The sequence below is a fragment of the Carassius auratus genome, unplaced genomic scaffold (genome assembly GCF_003368295.1).
Source record: "Carassius auratus strain Wakin unplaced genomic scaffold, ASM336829v1 scaf_tig00033420, whole genome shotgun sequence".
In the NCBI taxonomy this organism is placed as follows: domain Eukaryota; kingdom Metazoa; phylum Chordata; class Actinopteri; order Cypriniformes; family Cyprinidae; genus Carassius; species Carassius auratus.
Window position 1 is genome coordinate 4784 of NW_020526078.1, and position 22328 is coordinate 27111.

General features: G+C 38.0%; 1 protein-coding gene across 1 annotated transcript; it reads left to right on the plus strand.

The window, feature by feature from the left end:
• Window positions 1–3060: 3060 nt before the first annotated feature.
• Window positions 3061–22328, plus strand: LOC113081222 (butyrophilin subfamily 1 member A1-like). The gene is made up of 8 exons (XM_026253304.1): window positions 3061–3150; window positions 3258–3308; window positions 19734–20093; window positions 20223–20342; window positions 20438–20458; window positions 20657–20695; window positions 21126–21167; window positions 21264–22328. Exons 2-8 carry the CDS (start codon window positions 3260–3262, stop codon window positions 21878–21880), a joined length of 1248 nt encoding a protein of 415 aa, XP_026109089.1. The 5' UTR covers window positions 3061–3150; window positions 3258–3259; the 3' UTR covers window positions 21881–22328.

Here is a 22328-nt window from a genome sequence, read left to right on the forward strand (position 1 = left end):
AAGGACAATCACAATTCCTTTGACTGTAACTTCTTGTAAACAAAAAACGGTTACTAGGGTTAGTTAGCCCAATTTGCAAAATGATGTCATTAATAACTTACCCTCATGTCGTTTCAAACCCGTAAGACATCAGATGGTCATCTAGAATTTTTGAAGCATCGAAAATACATTTTGGTCCAAAAATAGCAAAAACTACGACTTTATTCAGCATTGTCTTCTCTTCCGTGTCTGTTGTAAGACAGTTAAAAACAAAGCAGTTTGTGATATCTGGTTCGTGAACGAATCATTCGATGTAACCGGATCTTTTTGAAACAGTCCACCAAATCGAACTGAATCGTTTTAAACAGTTCGCGTCTCCAATACGCATTAATCCACAGATTAATTAAGCTGTTAACTTGTTTAATGTTTCTGACACTCCCTCTGAGTTAAAACAAACCAATATCCCGGAGTAATTCATTGACTCAAACAGTACACTGACTGAACTGATGAAGAGAGAACTGAAGATGAACACCGAGCCGAGCCAGATAATGACTCGTTCACGAGTCAAGAACCGTTTCTGTCAGACGCGTCCGATTCGTGAACCGAGGAGCTGATGATACTGCGCATGTGTGATTTAGCGTGAAGCAAACCGACACACACAGCGTCTGAAAAGAAATGATTCTTTTTGTGATTGATTCTGAACTGATTCTGTGTTAATGTTATGAGCCCAGGTGCAGTCATCGCCAATGACGCCATTGCGTCGAGCGCAAAAGAATTGGTAAACTGTTTTCTTCAACTGGTTTATTGAATCGAACTGTCAGAAAGAACTAACGTTACTGGTCATCCGAAAACCGATGCAACCGGTTCTTGAGTCGTGAACGAGTCATTATCTGGCTCGGCTCGGTGTTCATTCTCTCTTCACAGCAGTTCAGTCAGCACGCGCAGTCTCGCTTGTTTCGCTCAATGATGTGCCAGCTTCATCAAACCTGCCATCTACAGTTCTGGCAGTGGTTTGTAATGGAATGATTCGTAACATTATTATAATTGTAACGAGTAACGATGCAGCACATAAAAAAATATCGGAGTAAAAGTATTAAACTCAGCGAAAATATGTACCGAAGTAAAAGTGGAAGTAGGAGAAAAAAATAATACTCTAGTAAAGTACAGATACCGCCTTTTAGTACTTAAGTACAGTAGTGAAGTAGTTCTACTTCGTTACTATACATCTCTGGCAATCACCAGTCTCTATGATGAGGTGACTCAGCACATCTTTACTTGCGGTTGCAATGTGGCTGCCTGTGATTCATGGCAGAGAGCAAATCTCCAACAATTCCTCCCTTATATTAAGATCTTTGTCAAGAAACCTTACACACAATGGCATCAGCTCTACATTATGGGATGTCACCTCATCAGCCATGACTGTATAGATCTGTGCATTTTTTACCTCTTCCACAATCTGGGCCTGAATTATTCGATTTCCTATCATGTCAGTCATCTTATTTTGGGTTTGGGCGAGAGGTAGATGGCATTTCTGAGTATTGGCCATTCCATGTGCTGCTTCAGCTTCTCATCATGGTTTGCAAAGTAGTTTCATCAGTGCCAAAAGGTTTCTAGGATTGCCACTACCTCCAATGCACTGGCGACCTGCAACAGACTTGAATATGTGCCTGTTTTCTTTGATATTGGCTTTCTGCTCACTGTCCATAAGGACAAAGGTTTCGGTCTGATGTTTTTCAACTGACTGGAGAAACAACTGAGCATTTTCAACAGCAGCCAAGTGATATGCTTTTGTTGAGTGACTGCCTATTACCATGCTTTTCTTGTGCCAATTTGTGAATGGGGCATTTACTAACACTCCCAGTTGTTTTCTCTCTTTGGCGTGACCTCAGAATAAGAGAGAAACAGACTAATATTAGCGTAGATGCCATTCTTCTAATGATGTAGAAAGTACGGTGTTATGGGAAGTGTTCACGGTTCCGGTTTACCTAATTAATGCAGCCTAAAAATCCTTTAACGGATTTGGATATTAAAAGCATATTAGTATGTTATGTGTATGCCAGGTTAAAGAGATGGGTCTTTAATCTAGATTTAAACTGCAAGAGTGTGTCTGCCTCCCGAACAATGTTAGGTAGGTTATTCCAGAGTTTAGGCGCCAAATAGGAAAAGGATCTGCCGCCCGCAGTTGATTTTGATATTCTAGGTATTATCAAATTGCCTGAGTTTTGAGAACGTAGCGGACGTAGAGGAGTATAATGTAAAAGGAGCTCATTCAAATACTGAGGTGCTAAACCATTCAGGGCTTTATAAGTAATAAGCAATATCTTAAAATCTATACGATGTTTGATAGGGAGCCAGTGCAGTGTGGACAGGACCGGGTTAATATGGTCATACTTCCTGGTTCTAGTAAGAACTCTTGCTGCTGCATTTTGGACTAGCTGTAGTTTGTTTACCAAGCGTGCAGAACAACCACCCAATAAAGCATTACAGTAGTCTAACCTTGAAGTCATAAATGCATGGATTAACATTTCTGCATTTGACATTGAGAGCATAGGCCGTAATTTAGATATATTTTTGAGATGGAAAAATGCAGTTTTACAAATGCTAGAAACGTGGCTTTCTAAGGAAAGATTGCGATCAAGTAGCACACCTAGGTAATCGAGCAAAAAAGGCACTCATAAACGAGCAAAAATGCTTTGTCTTGAAATAATAATTTCTAAACATTAAACTGACTGTCAGTCTTTATTCACCTGTTTCTCGCTGTTTTTCATTGAAATTAATTAGAGTAAATCATGTCATCTACAGCGATATTGTTGACTTGATTGCAAATAAATGCACAGACACTATTTAACTGAACAGAGATGACATCACTGAATTCAATGATGAACTGCCTTTAACTATCATTCTGCATTATTGACACACTGTTCTCCTAATGAATGTTGTTCAGTTGCTTTGACGCAATGCATTTTGTTAAAAGCACTATATTAATAAAGGTGATTGATGTAAATTACATCGCTTATGTCACGTTATTCTTCACCTGGTGCGGTCTCTTATTTGATTCATTGTTAGTTTTAGAAACCGAAAGTAAAACAGTAGGAACACCGGGAGCACGCCTGGACTGCCGCCGAAACGTGTCGCTTATTTCTGAATTTATCTGATTTCTCTTCGTCTCCGGTGAGTTTGTTTCCTCACTGAACATCGATGATGTCTCTTCATGTGATTTATTCTGGAAGAATCTTCCTCAGAGTTTGTTTTATTGGAGTCTGTCTGTATTTTCACAGGAATGCTGTCGATTATTATCTTTTTGCTGAATCTCCTCATAGAGACTTCAGGTAAGAACATGACCGAGTTTCATTCAGTGTTATGCTTATTTTCATTACATGAGATAAATATTCATATTTATACAGTAGAGTTCATATACGAGATCAACTGTCCCTTCTCTGCTTGCCCTATAAAAATACGTGGAAAAAATATTATTATTATTATTTTAATTTTATTATAATTACTTAGGTATCATTTTTTTATTTGTGTAATGTCCACAAAATGGCCTATGATTAGTTTTGTTGAGGTTGAAATTGAATATCCTACATAAAAAAGTATGCGGCCAGCACATGCAGGGCCAGCACTACAGATGGTGCTTTCAGGATTGACGAATTCCAGCCCAAAGGCTAAAAAAAACCCCTCCCACTTGGGAGGGGGGGTTAGGACAATTCCAAGGAAAAGTAAGGACAATTCCAAGGGCCCCTGGCTGACAGGGGGCACAACAAATAGGTAAAAACGTAAAAACTTTTTTTTTTTATTATATTAAACATTATATAAACCATCATCGAGTATATTTCAAATAATAATAAAATGAATGATGTCTTTGATTTTACATATTTTGGCAATACAAGTTAAATATCACCATTGACCAAAAAATAAAACATCCATATTGACCCCTCTGTATCTGCATGAAATGGTTTGGTCCTGCCTTAGCGCAAGCGCACTCATCAGTGACGGTGTGTCAGTTGCAGACAGTCATCAATGCACGGCGCGCTAATAAATAAAACGCGAACTAGCAATCTGAAACAATGTCCTCAGCAACCGAAGGATTAGGGATGAGGTGACCAGACGATCCGTTTTTCCCGGGAGTCACAATTAGTGGTCGACCAACTTAAAATTAATGAAGGCGGGATAGGCGGAATCACGCTGATAGAAGTTCTCTCGCGCGCTCCATTTCCTCAGTTCTTATATACAGCGCGCGATCAGTTCTCTGCGCTCAAATACAAACACAACAGTCCAGATGTTTATTGTGTAGACTATCTCACGTAAATACAGTAGTTTATGGATTAAGTGAACATGAACAGGTGTGTGAAAACTAAACGTGAATCAGTATAAGATTCATGCCTTCCTTCTGAAAAGGACAGCATTCCAAATTAAATACCTATGTCATTAATTTTAACCAACAAAAGGCGTTAAGTAAATGTATACTATGTTAAGTAAAACCTACAGTATCTGAAAAATGAGTTTAATTTGTATCTCTATTGTATTTGTCTTATTGTGCTTCTTTAACACACACACACACACTTATATATATATAAGTAGCTCCTTTTTCACTTCTATTAAATGGAAAGTTCACCCAAAAATTAAAATTGAACTAATTTATTCAAGATTTTCCAAATGTATTCCTTGATTTGATGGGACAGTTAGGTCCTAGAGATGTGGAGACAACAGCTGCGCAGAGGGGGCCCAATTAGATTTTTTTGTCATGGGGCCAAAACTCCTAGCAGCACCCCTGGGCTGAAGCCAGTCTAAAAGGAAGTCTTGAAAGCTTATAATTTTCACGTGTTTTTAAGCCTTGCCACTTGCGAGTTTAAACATTCTAAAGCGTCTAAAGCCTTCAAACACAAGACGTGGAAAAGCTGGACTGAGAAGCTGGTTACTTGCGTGCTGTGTTCGGTGCGCGCGCATCTCACAGTCTCAGTGTCACAGTGTCTGGGTTGTGTTCCCTGGGTGTCCACTAGATGTCCTCTTTTCCCACGGTGTCTGTCACTTCATTAACCACATTCCTCAAGTCCCTGCTTAATTACTGCACCCAGCTGTCACTAATTACCAATCATCACACTCTGTCAGTTTCCCATTAGCCTTCGTCTCTCCCTGTGTATTTAACCCGGTCTGTCTTAGTATGTGTCACGGAGTCCTTGTGAATTCACGTCCGTCAATCAGTCTTTCCCTTGCCCTGTGTTCATGTCTGTTTATGTGTTGGATGGATGCTTTGGTATTGACCCCTGCCTGGACTGTTTATGCTTTTTGGATTACCCATTAAATAAAGACTTCCTCGCGATTGGTTCTCTCTCCGTGTTTCCTTGCATCACTGGTCGTGACACTCAGAGCCGCATCTGACAGAAACACTGAACCCAGCTCTCCTTTCCGAAGCTCTCCTCGAAGTATCTCCTGCAACTGAACGAGCAAATACAAATCGCAGTTTAAACAAACAGAAAAGAGCCCAATTCAGCAGCATGAATTGCAGTCTGTTTTTATTCTTTTTTCTTGTACAACAAATGCATAAAAATATGTCAAAAAAACCCGTCTTGGAACGTATGTTCGAAAGAACTATCGGTTGTCTTAAGTGAAAGTAAACAGTTGAGAAAAAAATGGGATGTGTATTATATTGGATGAATATATATATATATACAGGCTATATATATTTTACTAATATGTGCAGAACACTATAATGAATTTATGTAAGTGAGTATAGCAAAATAAAGTGAACTGTGGAATATTATACCCAAATAAATTTTCATACAGTGGATTACTAGTGAAATATCAGGATGATATTAAGATTACATTGTTCTGACAGTCTAACTCTGAGTTTGTCCGATTTCATAACCATTTTCTAAACTAGAGCAAATAAACTGTGATAATGTGAGAAATGTTGAAGAAAACTGAATAAATTTTGGTTTGACTGAGTATGAAATTTTTTCAGTGAAAACTATGCAGTGCTATTTTACATTTAATTTTTCGGTTCCTGTACCTAGACATTTACAAACTTGAAAAATTTAAACACTGTGTAAATAGCACAAACAAATAAACAGAACGAACATACAAATTAAACACTTTCAAACCGGGCCCACTGGTACAACCTGAATCTGACAAATAAAAATATTTATTAATTTATCAGTTTATTTAAAAGGGACAATGCAGTATAACATTGCTACCGTTTCATGCACCCGATGCTGTACATATAGGCTTCTAGCCAGTGGCTAATTTGCAGTCCAAGTCCCTGGTTAGGCTAAAAAAAAAATGAAATAAAATAAAAGTCTATGTACAACCATCAATGTTCACGTATGTGCTTTTGTTTGAACCACTTTTTCAGTTTTAGCATAGCTAGAATTATTACCACTCTTAATTTCATAATAACCGACTATAAATGTTTAATATCATGGCTCGTGTGATGTATGAGCTCCTCTTTTTTTCTATTTTATAAAGCATATTTATCAGATAAAGTATGGTATGATAGGTCAAACTCATAGCTAACCAAAATGTTACCCCTCTTTAAGTTTGTACTTTAAACATCCTTCAAGTGATGTAAAGAGTTATCCTTCTTTCCTGTAAGTTATTTCTTGTTGTCTTTTGAGAAGCAGTCACCATTACAGAACTAAAAGCTTTTTAGGTTATCATTTGCTTCTTGTTGCACCTCTAACAATATTAAACTGACTTAAAAACATGAGTGTTGTAATGTTTCTCAACACATTTATTACTGTTATTCCTCCCGGTCCTAACACAGAGAGTTTGTGGAAAGTCTTTACACACTAATGTGTTACAGTTACACAATGTGTGTCAAGTATGTGTTATTTTTTATTAAACATTGTCAAGTCAAGTAACATTTATTTATATATTGCTTTAAACCAAACAGATTGTGTCAAAGCAACAGAACAACATTAATTAAGAAAAAAGTGTCAATAAGGCAAAATGATAGTTAAAGGCAGTGTATGAAATAAAAACACTGCAAACTCACATATAGATTATTGAAGTGAGGAAACTTGCTCTTGAGCAGAGTAATGCCTCATGACGTGATGCACGCAGCAATGTGATTGGCCGATAAATAACATGTTTTCTTTCTAACACATTTAACACAAAACACCTGTGATGCAGAGTCAGAGACATTCAGATCCATTTGTAGTATATTTATATATGAGATAATTGTCAGACTATTTATTGCATCAAAGTTTGTTAATACTATATTTATGTGGTGGATAATTTTATCAGTTATTTATTATCCATGCACACATACATATTGCCCACCAAAGTGTTATTTTTATATATACTCAACTTCAGTGGCACAGAAGGTGAAGCGTAAGACATAGATATTTTAACGTGTTTGACCCGGGTTCAAATCTGCCTTTTGGTGAATTTTTTTTTCGCTTTTCAAATTTAAAATCACATCAGAAAAGCATTTATTTTCAATGAAAATTAAGTAAATAATCAAAAAGTTAAGGGTAGGTGTAGGGAGGGCTTTATTGTCTCAATGAGGTGGCATCCATTACATTTACTCTCAATAAGTTATTAGTGCATACTGATTTATAATGTACTACAATACTGAGATGCAGATAATTGGCACTATTTGCAGTAAGCAGTATAAATCCTGCTATTTTAACATAGTATAAATCAAATCTATATTAGCACATTGTGTAAATAGCAAAATAATACTGGTGATGCAATGTTGCCAGATTTGCTATTAAAATAAACAAAAACCTGTAAATAGCAGCAAATTAGTCAATCAGAGAACAAATTTTATTTTCAAACATGAAAAATTTACCAAGGTGCGGACCATACTCAGATAACAGCGTCAAGAATGTCAGAGGATATCCAGAATCAGAAACAATACCAGGCGGAGAGGTCAGGGCAGGCGGCAGACGAAGAATCGAGAATCAATAAACAGTCTAGGGTCAATGTTAAACACTCGTAAATGTTAGCTGGGGCAGAACAAGACTACGCAATGTGCATATATAAAATCTCTCTCTCTCTGTCTCTCCGTCTCTCTCTCTCTCTCTCTCTCTTTCTCACTTTCACTTTCACTTCCGGTGCGAGCGTGAGTGTGCAGAGCGTGTGGGTGAGAGCTCTTCGGTGAGTCTGAGTAAATCTAATTTTTTTTCTTTCTGGCTTTTTTTCTGATCTTTCGTTTGATTGTTTTTTTTTGTGCGATTTGGGGTTTTTTTTGTAGTTGTTTTGGGCCGCGTGCCACCTTACCGGGAGCATGACGGCCCCACACACACGGTGTTGTTTGGGTTCATTGACCCGGCGTCATGGCGTGAAAGTGGCGTCTGCGGTTAGTGTAGAGAAGTGCTGTCTTGCAGTGGGAGAGGTAGTTGGGCATGAAAACATTATGTCTGCCTCCAGGATGAATAATTCCACTGTGGTATTTCTTAGTACTGTTGAAAAGGCTAATGAATTAGTTGAGGCAGGAATAGTTATTGATGATCTGTTTAATGCTGTACTTCCGCTGTCAACACCTTCAAAGAAAGTCACTCTATCTAATGTACCGCCATTTTTAAGTGATGAGATACTAGGTAAGGCTTTGTCTCGCTATGGAAAACTTGTCTCTCCCATTAAAAAGATCCCTATCGGTGGTGGATCGCCTTTATTGAAGCATGTCGTTTCATTTAGGCGGTTTGTCTACATGGTAGTGAATGATGATGCTGATATGGATCTGTCTTTGCACTTTCGGGCGGATGACTATGATTACATCATTTACGTGACATCGGGAAACATGAGATGTTTTAGTTGTGGACAAACTAATCATTTAATTCGTGATTGTCCCGGGAAAAATTCAACCAATGTGTCAGGTGGTGGTGACGTCAGAAGCGATGTCCTTAGTGCTGAAACGGAGCCGGTTGACGAGACTCCGGGTGAGTCAGCGACAGGGTTACAAGTCTCAGAGGATAGAAGTGATGGTGTTCCTGCGATCGCTGTAACTGAAGAACCTGCGCCTGAAAGCACAGTTACTGATGTTACATTAGTTGTGTCTAATGTTCAGGAGGGGGGAGCCGTTATTGAGACAGAGAAGCATTTAAACGATGCTCTCGATGTTGAGCTGCAGCCTGCTGTGGAGAGCGTAGGTGACGTCATTCCAGTGGAAACGGTGCAGGCAGATTTTAAAGTCCCGTTAAAGAGGAGGAAGCCTGGTAGAACTGGGATTGATAGACACGCAAAAAAATCAGATAAAAGTGAGTTGTATGAAGATACGGAAAGTGATAGTACATCATCTGATTCAAGTGTTTGTCTTTCTCAGAGTGATTTTTCTGGTCATTACGAGGTTGATGATATTAAACTGTTTCTTAGAGCTACTAAGAATAAGAGGGGTGTGTGCATTGATGAATTTTTTCCTAATACAGAGCAGTTTGTTGAGAATACTAAGGCTTTCATGATGGAGGGATCCTTTACAAATAAAGAGGTCTACAGGTTAAAAAAAATAGTGAGGAAACTTAACTCTGAGCGTAGTAATGAGGATAGGGGGGAAACCTAATTCCATGGCTTTTAGTGGGGTTTTTTTGTGGACATTGTTTTTCTTTTTTTCTTTTCTTTAAGCATGTGTCACGTTAATGTTGCTACTCTGAATGTGAATGGTGCCAGAGATATGTATAAAAGAGCAGTATTATTTGAAATAATTCATCAGAAAAAAATTGATGTTATGCTGTTACAAGAGACACATACTGATGTTATTAATGCTGCTGATTGGGCAGTGGAATGGAATGGGGTTGCTGTTCTAAGTCACAATACCACAATTAGTGGTGGAGTCGCTGTTCTCTTCGCTAAGGGTTTCAGCCCACACTCTTATCAGGTTGAAGAGGTTATTAAAGGTAGACTTTTAAAAGTAAGAGCCTCTTTTGAAAATGTTGTCTTTGTTTTTATTTGTGTGTATATACCAACTTCAGCTGTTGAGAGAATGCTTTTTTTAAGTACTTTGTCTTCTATCTTACAAAATGTTGCTGATGACGAGTATTTAATTTTGGGTGGTGATTTTAATTGCACAGAGTCTAATCTGGACAGAAATCATGTGGAACCTCATGTACCCTCACGTCAGCGTCTTGTTCAGTTAAAAAAAAACACATGAATTAATTGATATTTGGAGGCAGCTTAATGGAGAGCAAAGGCAATACACTTGGTCTCATGTTCGTGGTAACACAATTTCTTTAGCAAGACTGGATAAGTTTTATGTTTTTAAACATCATGGGAGTATTGTTGAGAGCTGTTTTATTATTCCATCGGGTCTTTCAGATCATAGTATGGTGCAGTGTGGTATCTGTTTTAATTCTATCAAGCCAAAGAGTGCCTATTGGCACTTAAATACCACTTTATTGGATGACAAGTGTTTTAGGGAAAGTTTTAAGTATTTTTGGAGCATGTTTAAAACTACAAAGAATTCTTTTAGAACACTGCAGCAATGGTGGGACTTTGGGAAAGTCCAGATAAAGCAACTATGTCAACAATACTCTCAGAACGTCACTAGAGAGGTAACCCTGAGTTTGAGCTCCTTAGAGACTGATATTTTAAAATTGCAAGAATTGGCTCACTTGCCTGAGGTGGAGTCTCTTATAAAAAATAAGACGACTCAGCTATCTGACCTTTTAGGGCTTAAAACGCAGGGTGCTCTGGTCAGGTCACGTTTTCTAAGCATAAATGAAATGGATGTACCATCAAGGTTTTTCTTTAGCTTGGAAAAGAAAAATGGGCAGAATAGAGTTATTCATGCCTTACGGTCTGAATCTGGAGCATTGTTAACTGACCCTAAGGATATCCGTAAGAGAGCAGCTAATTTTTATGAGTCTTTATATAAAAATGAACTGAGTCCAGATTATAGGTGTGACAGTGCTTTTTTTAAAAATCTTCCTCAAGTGGCGGAGGAAGTCAACGCAAAGATCTCAGGTGCTGTGACCATGGAGGAACTGGTTAAAGCCCTCCAAGGTATGGCGCTGGGAAAAGCACCAGGGATTGATGGTCTGCCTGTTGACTTTTATAAGTCCCTTTGGTCAGAGATTGGAGAGGACTTGCTCGAGGTACTGAATGACAGTTTAGCCGGAGGGTTTCTGCCATTGAGTTGCCGCAGAGCGGTCCTGACTCTCCTACCCAAGAAGGGTGATCTGACGGACATCAGGTGCTGGCGACCGGTCTCCCTCCTGTGTGGCGACTACAAGCTGCTCTCTAAGGTCTTAGCAAATCGATTGGCAGAGGTTATGGACCAGGTAATTCATCCTGATCAGACATACTGCGTCCCCGGGAGGTCAATTTTTGATAATGTTTTTCTGATTCGTGACCTTCTTGATGTCTCTAAGAGGCTAAATCTAGATTATGGCCTTATATCATTAGATCAAGAGAAAGCTTTTGATCGCGTTGAGCACACTTATTTATGGAGAGTTCTGGAAGTCTTTGGTTTTTGCAAAACCTTTATAGATCAGGTGAAAGTTCTCTATAGTGACGTTCAGAGCATTCTCAAGGTTAACGGTGGTTTGTGTGCTCCTTTTAAAGCCTGCAGAGGTATTAGACAGGGGTGCTCCCTTTCTGGTATGCTCTATTCTTTGGCCATAGAGCCTTTATTACAACAAATTAGGTTGAAACTAGAGGGTATTTCTTTGCCATCGTGTAATTGCAACTTTTCATTATCAGCATATGCTGATGATTTAGTAGTAATGATTAGTAAGCAAAGTGATGTGCAGGTTTTATTCGAATTGCTTGGAGATTTTAAAACCTTGTCTTCCGCTAATGTAAACTGGAATAAGAGTGAAGCCCTTCTGATAGGAAGCTGGGAAGGTGGAAAACCACAACTCCCTTCTGGTTTACAGTGGGGAAAAGAAGGATTTAGATATTTGGGGGTTTTTCTGGGTGAGGAGACAGTAGTACAGAAAAACTGGGAAGGTTTAATTGAAAAAGTCAAAGGACGCCTAGACAAGTGGAAGCATTTGTCTCCAAAATTATCATATAGAGGACGCGTTTTAATTGTTAACAACTTGGTGGCGTCTTCCTTATGGCATAGGTTTGCCTGTGTAGATCCTCCTTTGCAATTACTTTTAAAAATTCAGACTCTCATGGTGAACTTTTTTTGGGATAGGTTACACTGGGTTTCACAAAATGTATTGTTTTTGCCTAAGGAGGAGGGTGGACAAGGACTAATGCATCTTCAAAGCAGGATTGCAGCCTTTCGGTTGCAGTCTGTGCAAAGACTGCTGGATGGACCTTCAGACTGTAACTGGCGCGCTGTTTCATGCCTGATTCTACGGAGCTTTGCAGGTTTGGGACTTGACAAAGCACTTTTCCTAATGGATCCCCTAAAACTGGACACCTCTAAGTTGCCAATTTTTTATAAGAATACTTTTAAAGTTTGGAGTCTCTTTTTTGTCCAGCGTTCAGATAGCTCACCTTCTCTTTTCTGGTTACTGGAAGAGCCTTTAATCCATGGCGCCCGGTTGGATTTAATGGACAGTTCCTGTTTTCCTGGACTCAGTAGGGTGTTGGTGGGACATGACGTTCTCACTCTGAGTCAGCTACTGAGCATTGTGGGGCCAGATTTCAAGGATGAAGTAGCTCTAGCTCAACACTTGGGAATCAGGTCTATTCGTCTTGTTAACCAGTTGCTCATGAAATGGAAAGCTGCTCTTGAAACAACTGAAATGGAATTGTTAACGGAATATTGTGTAGGTTCTTGTGTTGCAAATCCCAAAGACTCCTTTCCTCGTTTATCTTTGGCTATAAATGTTGAAGGGATTATTTCCCCCTTTTTTAAAAATTCTGCATCTCTGTGTAAAGACTTTTTTTTAAGTGCTGGTAAATCTTTGTACAGGTCTTGTGTTTTAGTGTTTAGCAAAAATGTCTTAAGTGCAAGAGTTGATACTCCCTGGCGTGATGTTTTTAAACTGGACGAAGGCGTAAAGCCTGAGTGGAGTTCTTTGTATAAACCACCGTTAACCAAGAGAACAGGTGATTTACAGTGGAAGATCATTCATGGTGCTGTTGCGGTTAACGCTTTTGTGTCAGTTTTAAACCCTGAAGTTGACTCTGGATGTCCTTTTGCTCTACTAGAGAAACCATTTTTCATGTGTTCATGAATTGTTGTAGACTACAACCTTTGTTTGAAGTTGTAAGCGATGTTTTTATGAGGTGCAATGAGACCTTTTCTCTGGAGACATTTATTTTGGGGTACAAGTATGTGAGAAAAAAAAGTGTTGTCTGTCAGCTTCTGAATTTTGTTCTAGGCCAAGCCAAGCTGGCCATTTATTTAAGTAGGAAAAAGAAAATAGAACAGAATCTTAATCAGAATATGGTTGCCTTGTTTTCTAACCTGGTGAAGTCAAGAGTTATGGTAGATTTTTTATATTATAAGTCCATTGATGATTTTGTTACATTTGAATGTATTTGGTGCTACAAGGAGGCTCTGTGCTCTGTTTTTGAAGGCGAATTGATTTTTGTGCTGTGATTTTTTTTCATTTTTATTTTGTACATTTATACTTTGGTGTAAAAGTCTGGTATGATAAATACTAGGTAATGTCTTGTACACTGTGTTGTAATAAAAGTTTTGTTAAAATCTCAAAATCTCTCTCTCTCTCTCTCTCTGTCTCTCTCTCTCTCTCTGTCTCTCTCTCTCTCTCTCTGTCTCTCTCTCTGTCTCTCTCTCTCTCTCTGTCTCTCTCTCTGTCTCTCTCTCTCTCTCTCTCTCTCTCTTTCGTGCGCATGCGTGGGCGTATGTTGAGCGAGACTGGAGAGCGCGTGGTGAATTCTTTCTCTTTTCTTTTCTTTTCTTTTCTTTCGGTTTGGGTGTTTTTTTTTTTTTTTTTTTTTTTTTTTTTTTCTCTCTCTGTCGGAGTACATGAACTGAGCGTGGTAAAGGTGACTGCATCGTGCTTTTGTATTTGGAGCTGTGTGTTTGTTTGTATGTTTGGATCGGTTAGAGTTAAAAGCTTTTTTTCCGTCTGCAACCAGCGTTGCGCTGGGAGGCATGACGAACCAAAACACGATGAGTTTTAAAGATTTAACCCGCCGACATGGAGTGAAGGTGGAGTCTAAGATTAACGTGGAGCAGGTATGTTTAGCCGTGGGAGAGATTGTGGGACATGATTATATTGTCTCTGCATCGCGAATGAATAGTGCAATTGTTATCTTTTTTAAATCAATTGAGAAGGCAAATGAAGTTGTCCAAAGTGGCGTTGTGTTGAACGGTTCACTCGTGAGTGTTTTACCGTTGAGTAGCCCGTCCAAAAAGGTCATTCTGTCCAACGTGCCTCCGTTTATTAATGACGATATACTGGTGCAAGAGTTATCTCGGTATGGAAAACTGGTTTCATCAATAAAGAAAATTCCTCTTGGGTGCAAATCACCTTTGGTGAAACATTTAGTCTCGTTTAGAAGACAAGTTTTCATGGTGTTGAAAAACGGAATTGATGAGATTGATCTGGTGTTCAAGTTCAAAATTGATGGTTTCGATTATACAGTGTTTGCAACATCTGATACTACGATTAAATGTTTTAATTGCAGTAAGATTGGACATCTTGTTCGTGATTGTCCGAATAAAAAGGAAAATGCAGCTGTGAACACAAGCACTGAAATGGGGGTGTCTGTTGTTCCGCTGGCTGAGATCGTGAATGACACTGACATTGCTGGTGTGTCAGTGGTCGAAGCCGGTGAGCTTGGGCCGGTTGCAGTTGTGGCTGCTGAGTTAAGATCTGATAAAACTGAGTCTGAGATTGTTACCATGTCTAGTAAAAATGATGAATTCGCTAGGCCTTATGAGCAGGCTGAACCTTCTGAGAACGTTTGCATAACAGATGTTGTTGAAATGGATATGCAAGAAAATGCTGTAGTTTTTGAGAATGAAGCAAAATCTGTTTTCAAGATCCCAGTTAAAAGAAAGAAAAAAAGTGGTGGAAAAGAAAAGTTACTTAAACAAGTAAAGAAAGATGAGGGTGGTGAAGAGAGTGTGGCATCAGATAGTGATGGAGATTCCTCTGATTCCAATATATCTCAATGTTCAAATCTGTCTCTAAGTTCCCAAAATGAAACCTTGATCTGCTTGTATAGTGCTAATGATATTAGCAAATTTCTGCAAGAAACAAAAGGAGTAAAAGGAGTGCAAGTAGAAGATTTCTTCCCTGATAGCAATTTATTAATGATGTAAGGTATCTAATAAAAGAGGGAGCTTTTCAAGATGTGGAGATTTATCGTCTTAGAAAATTGGTGAACAAACTGAAAAAAAAATGTAATAAAGATGAAGCTGTCAACTTCTAAAATTTTGCCAAAAATAGTTTTTTTGGCAACTTTTTTATTTTTTTTTCTTGTCTCTAAAATAAATATGACAAATTTTAAAATTGGAACTTTAAATTTAAATGGTGCCAGAGATGGTTATAAAAGAATGATGTTATATGAATTTAGTAGACAAAAGCAAATTGATATTTTGTTTTTACAAGAAACACACAGTGATTTTAAAAATGAGAACGACTGGAAAAGAGAATGGGATGGACAGATTGTCCTAAGTCATAAATCCTCTGTTAGTGGAGGTGTTGCTGTTTTGTTTTCAAAACACATTTTACCTTTGTCTTGTGAAGTTGAAGAAATAATTGGTGGTCGTTTGTTAAAGATCAAAGTAAAATATGAGAAAGTTACCATGGTGCTTTTGAATTTATATGCTCCTACAAAGGGGTTAGAAAGAGTTTTGTTTTTTGATAAGGTCGATGCTGTCTTAAAAGACTTAAATCCAGATGATATGTTATTTATAGGTGGGGATTTTAATTGTACCCGCAAATTCTAAGTTAGATAGAAATCATATAGAACCACATGCTGCTTCTCAGAAAATACTTATACAATTAATTGAAACACATGATTTATGTGATATTTGGAGAAATATGAATCAATATGTTAGACAGTATACTTGGGCTCATAGTACTGAAAATTATATATCCTTAGCAAGGCTTGACAGAATATATAGTGTTCAACATCAACGAAATCTTTTTAAGTTCTGTAAAATTATTCCAGTGGGTTTTTCTGACCACAGCTTAGTTCTGTGTAGTGTTTTGTTTAAATGTGTTAAGTATAAAAGTGCTTATTGGATTTTTAATACTTCATTGTTGAATGATGAAAAATTCTTAGAAAATTTTAGTTTTTTTGGAAAACTTTTAAGCAGCAAAAACATTTTTATGTATCTTTATCGCAATGGTGGGATTGTGGAAAAGTTCTTATTAGAGATTTTTGTCAAAAGTACACTCTTAATGTTACTCGAGACCTAGCCCAGTCAATGAAGATTTTAGAGACGGAAATTACTGTTTTACAAGATTTATTAGCATCAAAAAAAACAACAGAAAACATATTGATGATCTGAAAGAAAAGAAATCTATTTTGGTAGACCTGTTGGGAGTTAAAGCAAAGGGAGCTTTAGTCCGGTCACGGTTTCAAACTGTGGCACAAATGGATGCTCCCTCAAAATTCTTTTTTAATTTAGAAATTAAAAAAGGTCGAAGTAAAATGATCCATACTTTACGCTCAGCTACAGGACAAGAACTAACTGAGCCTGCTGACATACGTTGCTGTGCTGTAGGTTTTTTTTTCTGACCTTTATAAATCTGAACTGAGGAAATGGGGTGCAGAGGCTGATCATTTTCTTGAAGGACTGCCAAAGGTGGATGAAGAGTCTAACAATGATCTACAACAGACGTTGTCATTGAAAGAGCTTTATACTGCCATGATGAGCTTGGATAATGGTAAATCTCCAGGAATTGACGGGCTGCCTGTTGAGTTCTATAAGACTCTATGGCCCGTCATAGGAGAAGATCTGCTGACAGTTTTTAATGACAGTCTGAAAAGAGGACTATTGCCTCTAAGCTGCAGAAGAGCAGTCATTACACTGTTACCCAAAAAAGGGGATCTTCAGTATATCAGCAATTGGCGCCCTGTTTCACTTTTATGTTCAGAGTACAAAATTTTGTCCAAAACTTTAGCTATGAGACTTAGTAAAATTATAAGCAAATTGATACACTGTGATCAGACTTACTGTATTCCCAACAGGTCTATTTTTGATAATATTGCTTTAATAAGAGATGTTTTTGATGCTTCTAAACTCCTGGGAATTAACTCTGGAATGATTTCTCTTGATCAAGAGAAAGCATTTTACAGAGTTGAACATTTGTTTCTATGGACTACTTTAAAGGCTTTTGGGTTTAACGATACGTTTATATCAATGATAAAGGCTGTGTACTGTAACATTGAGAGTGTTCTTAAAATTAATGGTGGTTTGTGTGCTCCTTTTAAAGTTGAAAGGGGGGTCAGGCAGGGATGTCCTATGTCTGGTATGTTGTACTCCCTGGCAATTGAACCCTTACTGCAAAAACTACGAATTCATTTAAAAGGTTTGAGTTTTCCTGATTGTAATAATTCTTTACACCTTTCTGCATATGCTGATGATGTTATTGTTTTTGTAAATGAGAAGGAAGATGTTATTAAGCTAGAAAAAATTGTAAATGATTTTAAACTAGTTTCCTCTGCCAAAGTAAATTGGAGGAAAAGTGAAGCTATAATGGTGGGAAGTTGGAGTGGAGATCTTCCTGCTTTACCTGGAGGACTGATTTGGAAAAGAGGAGGTTTAAAATACCTTGGTGTCTATCTAGGAAATGAAAACTTTATTAGGAAAAATTGGGAAGGTTTAATAGAGAAAATAAAAGGTCGATTGGAAAAGTGGAAATGGTTGCTGCCTCAGATATCTTATAGAGGACGTATTCTTATAATTAATAATCTTGTGGCATCCTCACTATGGCATAAACTTGCTTGTGTTGACCCTCCAAACGGACTCCTTGTTAATATTCAAAGAGAACTGGTGAACTTTTTTTGGGACAAGTATCATTGGACTCCTCAAAGCATTCTCTTTTTGCCCAAAGAGGAAGGAGGTCAAGGTCTTGTAAATCTCGCTTGTAGAAGAGCCACTTACCGTCTCCAATATATACAGAAACTTATGATGGGACCTTATTCATTGGTGTGGAGACCACTGGCCTTAAGTATCTTGAGAAGAGTTGGCAATATGGAAGTGGATTTAACATTGTTTCTAATGGACCATAAAAGATTGACTTTTAATGAAATTCCTTCTTTCTATCAAAATCTGTTCAAAGTGTGGGGTTTCTTTAAACATCGCTGGATGGAACCAGCAACTTCTCTTCATTGGTTATTGGAAGAACCAGTTGTTTTTGGAGCTAGGTTTGATACTTCGGCAGAAGATTTTCCTGGTTTAACAGATTTATTATGTAATAAAAAGGTTTTTAAACTAAAACACATTATAAATGAATCAGGTTATAATTTACTGAGAGCTGAAAAAGTAGCTAACCTATTAGGAGTTCGATCAATACGGTTTGTAAAAAAATTTCTAGAAAAAATAACTATGATTTTAACTGATGAAGAGAAGATACTTTTACAAGAGTTTGGTGCAGGGACTTTAAGCCCTGATAGTAAAGATCTTTTTCCTGAACTTGAAATTTTCCCTGTAATAGATGAGTTTTGTTTTAATAGCCCCCTGTTCAATTTTGGAAGTAATGATTATATTGATTTTTGTACAGTAGAAGGGAAAATATTATATAAATGCATTGTTAAAGTTACTCATCAGCAAAATTTAAGTACTAAAACAGATACAGTATGGAGAGAAAAATTAGGAATCAATTCTGAAACTAAACCTGTCTGGCGAGCACTTTACAAACCACCATTAAAAAAGAATATTGGTGATTTGCAGTGGCGGATTTTACATGGAGCCATTGCTGTAAATGCATTTGTGTCTATTTTAAACCCCACTGTAAGCGACAAATGTCCTTTTTGTTCAGAACGGGAGACTATTTTTCATTGCTTCATGTATTGTAAGCGACTAAACCCTCTTTTTGACTTATTAAGTGTTTTTTTAGATTATTTTAATACTAGTTTTTCAAAACAAAATTATATTTTGGGTTTTTTTTACAATTCAAAACAAAAGTTCAAATGTCAAGTCATCAATTTTATTGTGGGACAAGCAAAATATGCTGTTTATATCACTAGGAGAAATAAGATTGAAGAGAAGTCAGGACAAGATGTTGTTTTAGTTTTTAAAAATATGGTAAAATCAAGAATACTTATTGATTTTAATTTTCATAAATTGATGAGTACGTTAAAGGCTTTTGAAAACTCAGTGGTGTTGTAATTATGCTCTGGTTTCAGTTGAAAATGAAGAAATTGTCTTTGCAAGAGATTTAATGTAATATATATATATATTTTTTTTTTCCAAGTGTGTGTAAAGTGTTATATTAAAATTTTTATAATAAATCGATTGTGAAAATCAAAAAAATCTCTCTCTGTCTCTTTCTCTCTCTCTCTCTCTCTGTCTGTCTCACTCTCTCTCTCTCTCTCTCTCTCTCTCTGTCTCTCTCTCTCTCTCTCTCTCTCTGTCTGTCTCTCTCTCTCTCTCTCCGTCTCTCTCTCTCTCTCTCTCTCTCTGTCTCTCTCTCTCTCTCTCTCTGTATGTCTCTCTCTGTCTCTCTCTCTCTCTCTCTGTCTCTCTCTCTCTCTCTCTCTCTCTCTCTCTCTCTCTCTCTCTCTCCGTCTCTCTCTCTCTCTCTCTCTCTCTCTCTGTCTCTCTCTCTCTCTCTCTCTGTATGTCTCTCTCTCTCTCTCTCGCTCTCTCTCTCTGTCTCTCTCTCTCTCTCTCTCTCTCTCTCTGTCTCTCTCTCTGTCTCTCTCTCTCTCTCTCTCTCTCTGTCTCTCTCTCTCTCTCTCTCTCTCTCTCTGTCTCTCAGTGTCGTTGACTGTGGTGGTTCCTCCTGATCCTATAGTGGCTCATGTGGGATCCACAGTGATTCTTCCCTGCTGGATCTCTCCTCCTGAGAACGCTGAAGCTCTGGAGATCCGCTGGTACCGTCAGGATCAGTTTAACAACCCTGTTCTGCTCTATAATCATGGGAAGATCCAGGACATCCAGGAATGTTTCAGGAACCGAAGCTCTTTGACTCTGCGGTCAGATCAGTCTGGTGGACTGAAGGATGGAGACGTCTCTCTACGGCTGGAGAAACTCACTTTTCAGGATGAAGGTTTATTTCACTGTTATGTGAGCGGAGAACATTCATATAACAGTAAAGTGGTAGATCTCAAAATCACGAGTGAGTCAGAAACTACAATTCAAACTAAACCTCATGAAAGGAATATTTCATTTCAGGAATTGTTGATTTTATTGTATTTTATTATTTTGCTCCAGTTGAGTTTAAAATAATCTGGTTTCTGTTTCTCAGGTCCATCAGATTCATCAGATTCATCAGGTCTATGGAAGGCTCTTTTCTTCACGTTTCTCATCTGTTCTCTTCTGGGTTTGTTTGGGCTGATCCTCTACAGATACAGACACAAACGAACAGGTACAGTCTGTCTGAAAGATTTTAAAGATGTGGTTATCAGCAGGTTTTAGTTTCGTGCATATCTCATGTGTTGATGTTTTTGACCTGTTCTGCAGAAAAGAAACCAACTAAAGAAAGTAAGTCACATTCATGAATCTGATTAACCCTTTCAGACCTGTTACTGAGAGAACATGCCTGTTCCTGATACAGCTAAAGATACCCCCCCCCCACACACACACATACCACACCACACACACACACACAGTTTTGTGTAGGGCCCCCAGAAGTCTGGGATCGTTACATAAACCATTCTCTGATATTTTCTCTCATTTCAGTTCATGAGGAGGAGACTCTGGAGAGACTGCTAAAAGCAGGTATCTGAAGATGTTGTTCTGTGCTGTATGTTTATAAGAACTGTAACTGCTGAAATGCTTCACTAATCATTAAATCAACATCCTCATGAATGTTATAGCAGATACTAACATGAATATGTCATGTTTGTTAGTTATGAGTGGATATAACCAATTTATTTCACACAGTGACATCCAGGGATTTTCAAGCATCAGTGAAAATGCTTCTGTTTGCTATTTTTACAATTTATCACATCATTTATGATATTTCGTATGTTATTCTATCAATTAAAGAGCCTCTTTTGTGACAATCCCACTGTCACACAATTGTTCACTTATTATTGTCATTACTGTTATTTATTTTCAATAACTGATTAAGTTCTGTTGCATATACTGTAGAAGTTTTCAATCATAGCCATAGTTTTTACTCACAAATAATGTGTTTTCACTGTAGTTGTGGAAGACATGAATATAGAAGAACTGAGGGAACATGCAGGTATGATCTCATCTGAGCTATATATGAATATATGTGTAAAGATCATCTTATATACATGAGGATTAATAACTGTTGCTCATGTGTTTTTCCCCAAAGTTGAGATCACTATCGACCGTGAGCGTTTACATCCAGATCTGAGGGTTACGAAAGACTGTAAAATCTTGAGGGACAGTAAAGAATATGAACCCACTGGAGAGGGATTTCCATATGAATTATGTGCTTACGGAGCCAAAATATTCACCTCTGGTTGTCACTATTGGGAAGTAGAGCTGGCAGCTCCACCTAATCCTCCTAAAAACTTCTGGATGATTGGTGTGATGAAACATGGAAACCTTCCTACAAGAGACAGATCTGATTTAACTCCATCAGCTGGTTTCTGGTTCTTGTGTTCAGACGGTCCTCGTGGCTTTTGCACTAACACTGATCCATTGATCAGATTCTCTCTGACACCGAGACCTGAACGACTGGGAGTGCTGTTAGATTATGATCACGGTCAGCTCTCATTTTACAACGTCACAGAGAGAAAACATCTCCTGACCATCAGCAGCAGATTCTCTGGATCACTCGTTCCTCTCTTCAATCCTGGAGCAGGTGATAAGAGCTGTCTTAAAATCCTGGATCTTCCAAAACCTGTAGAACCAGATGAACCCAGTCCTTCACTGAGTAACATGGTAGTTGTAGAATTAGATGTAAAGGCCAGTGATAATCTGTAGAATCAGCTGAATCCAGTCAGCCTTTACCCCTTTCTACACCAGACGAGAGCAGCGCAGTGGAGATCAGTAACAGCTCAGATGCCAGACTGACTAATGCAGTTTAATCAGAAGGACATATGTACATAAAAATACCTGATGCATGAAAAACTACAAACATCTGTGAAATGGTTCAGACACAATGATTTTTAAGATTAGGGTTGATTCCCAGTGATAATGCATCATTAATTAAATCAAAAGTCAATTAATGAAATCCTCACACGACGTGATCCAATCCTACAGTGTCACATGACGACATCAAATCAGTGCTGTAGATTTAACTCCTCCCTTGTTTCGACCAACAATACTCCCAATCAAACACAACTAACGCAGTCGAGGGGTTAACTGTTTAATCATCAGATATAACACAACACTCTACGTGACACACACAATAAATGTGAGCATGGAGGTG

What these genes read in the sequence shown, in the direction of transcription:
- LOC113081222 (XM_026253304.1), top strand. Translation starts at nt 3,260, where the DNA reads ATGCTGTCGATTATTATCTTTTTGCTGAATCTCCTCATAGAGACTTCA. An exon ending in ATACAGACACAAACGAACAG is followed by an intron (nt 20,343 to 20,437) that starts GTACAGTCTGTC and finishes CCTGTTCTGCAG; the next exon opens with AAAAGAAACCAACTAAAGAA. An exon ending in AGAACTGAGGGAACATGCAG is followed by an intron (nt 21,168 to 21,263) that starts GTATGATCTCAT and finishes TTTTCCCCAAAG; the next exon opens with TTGAGATCACTATCGACCGT.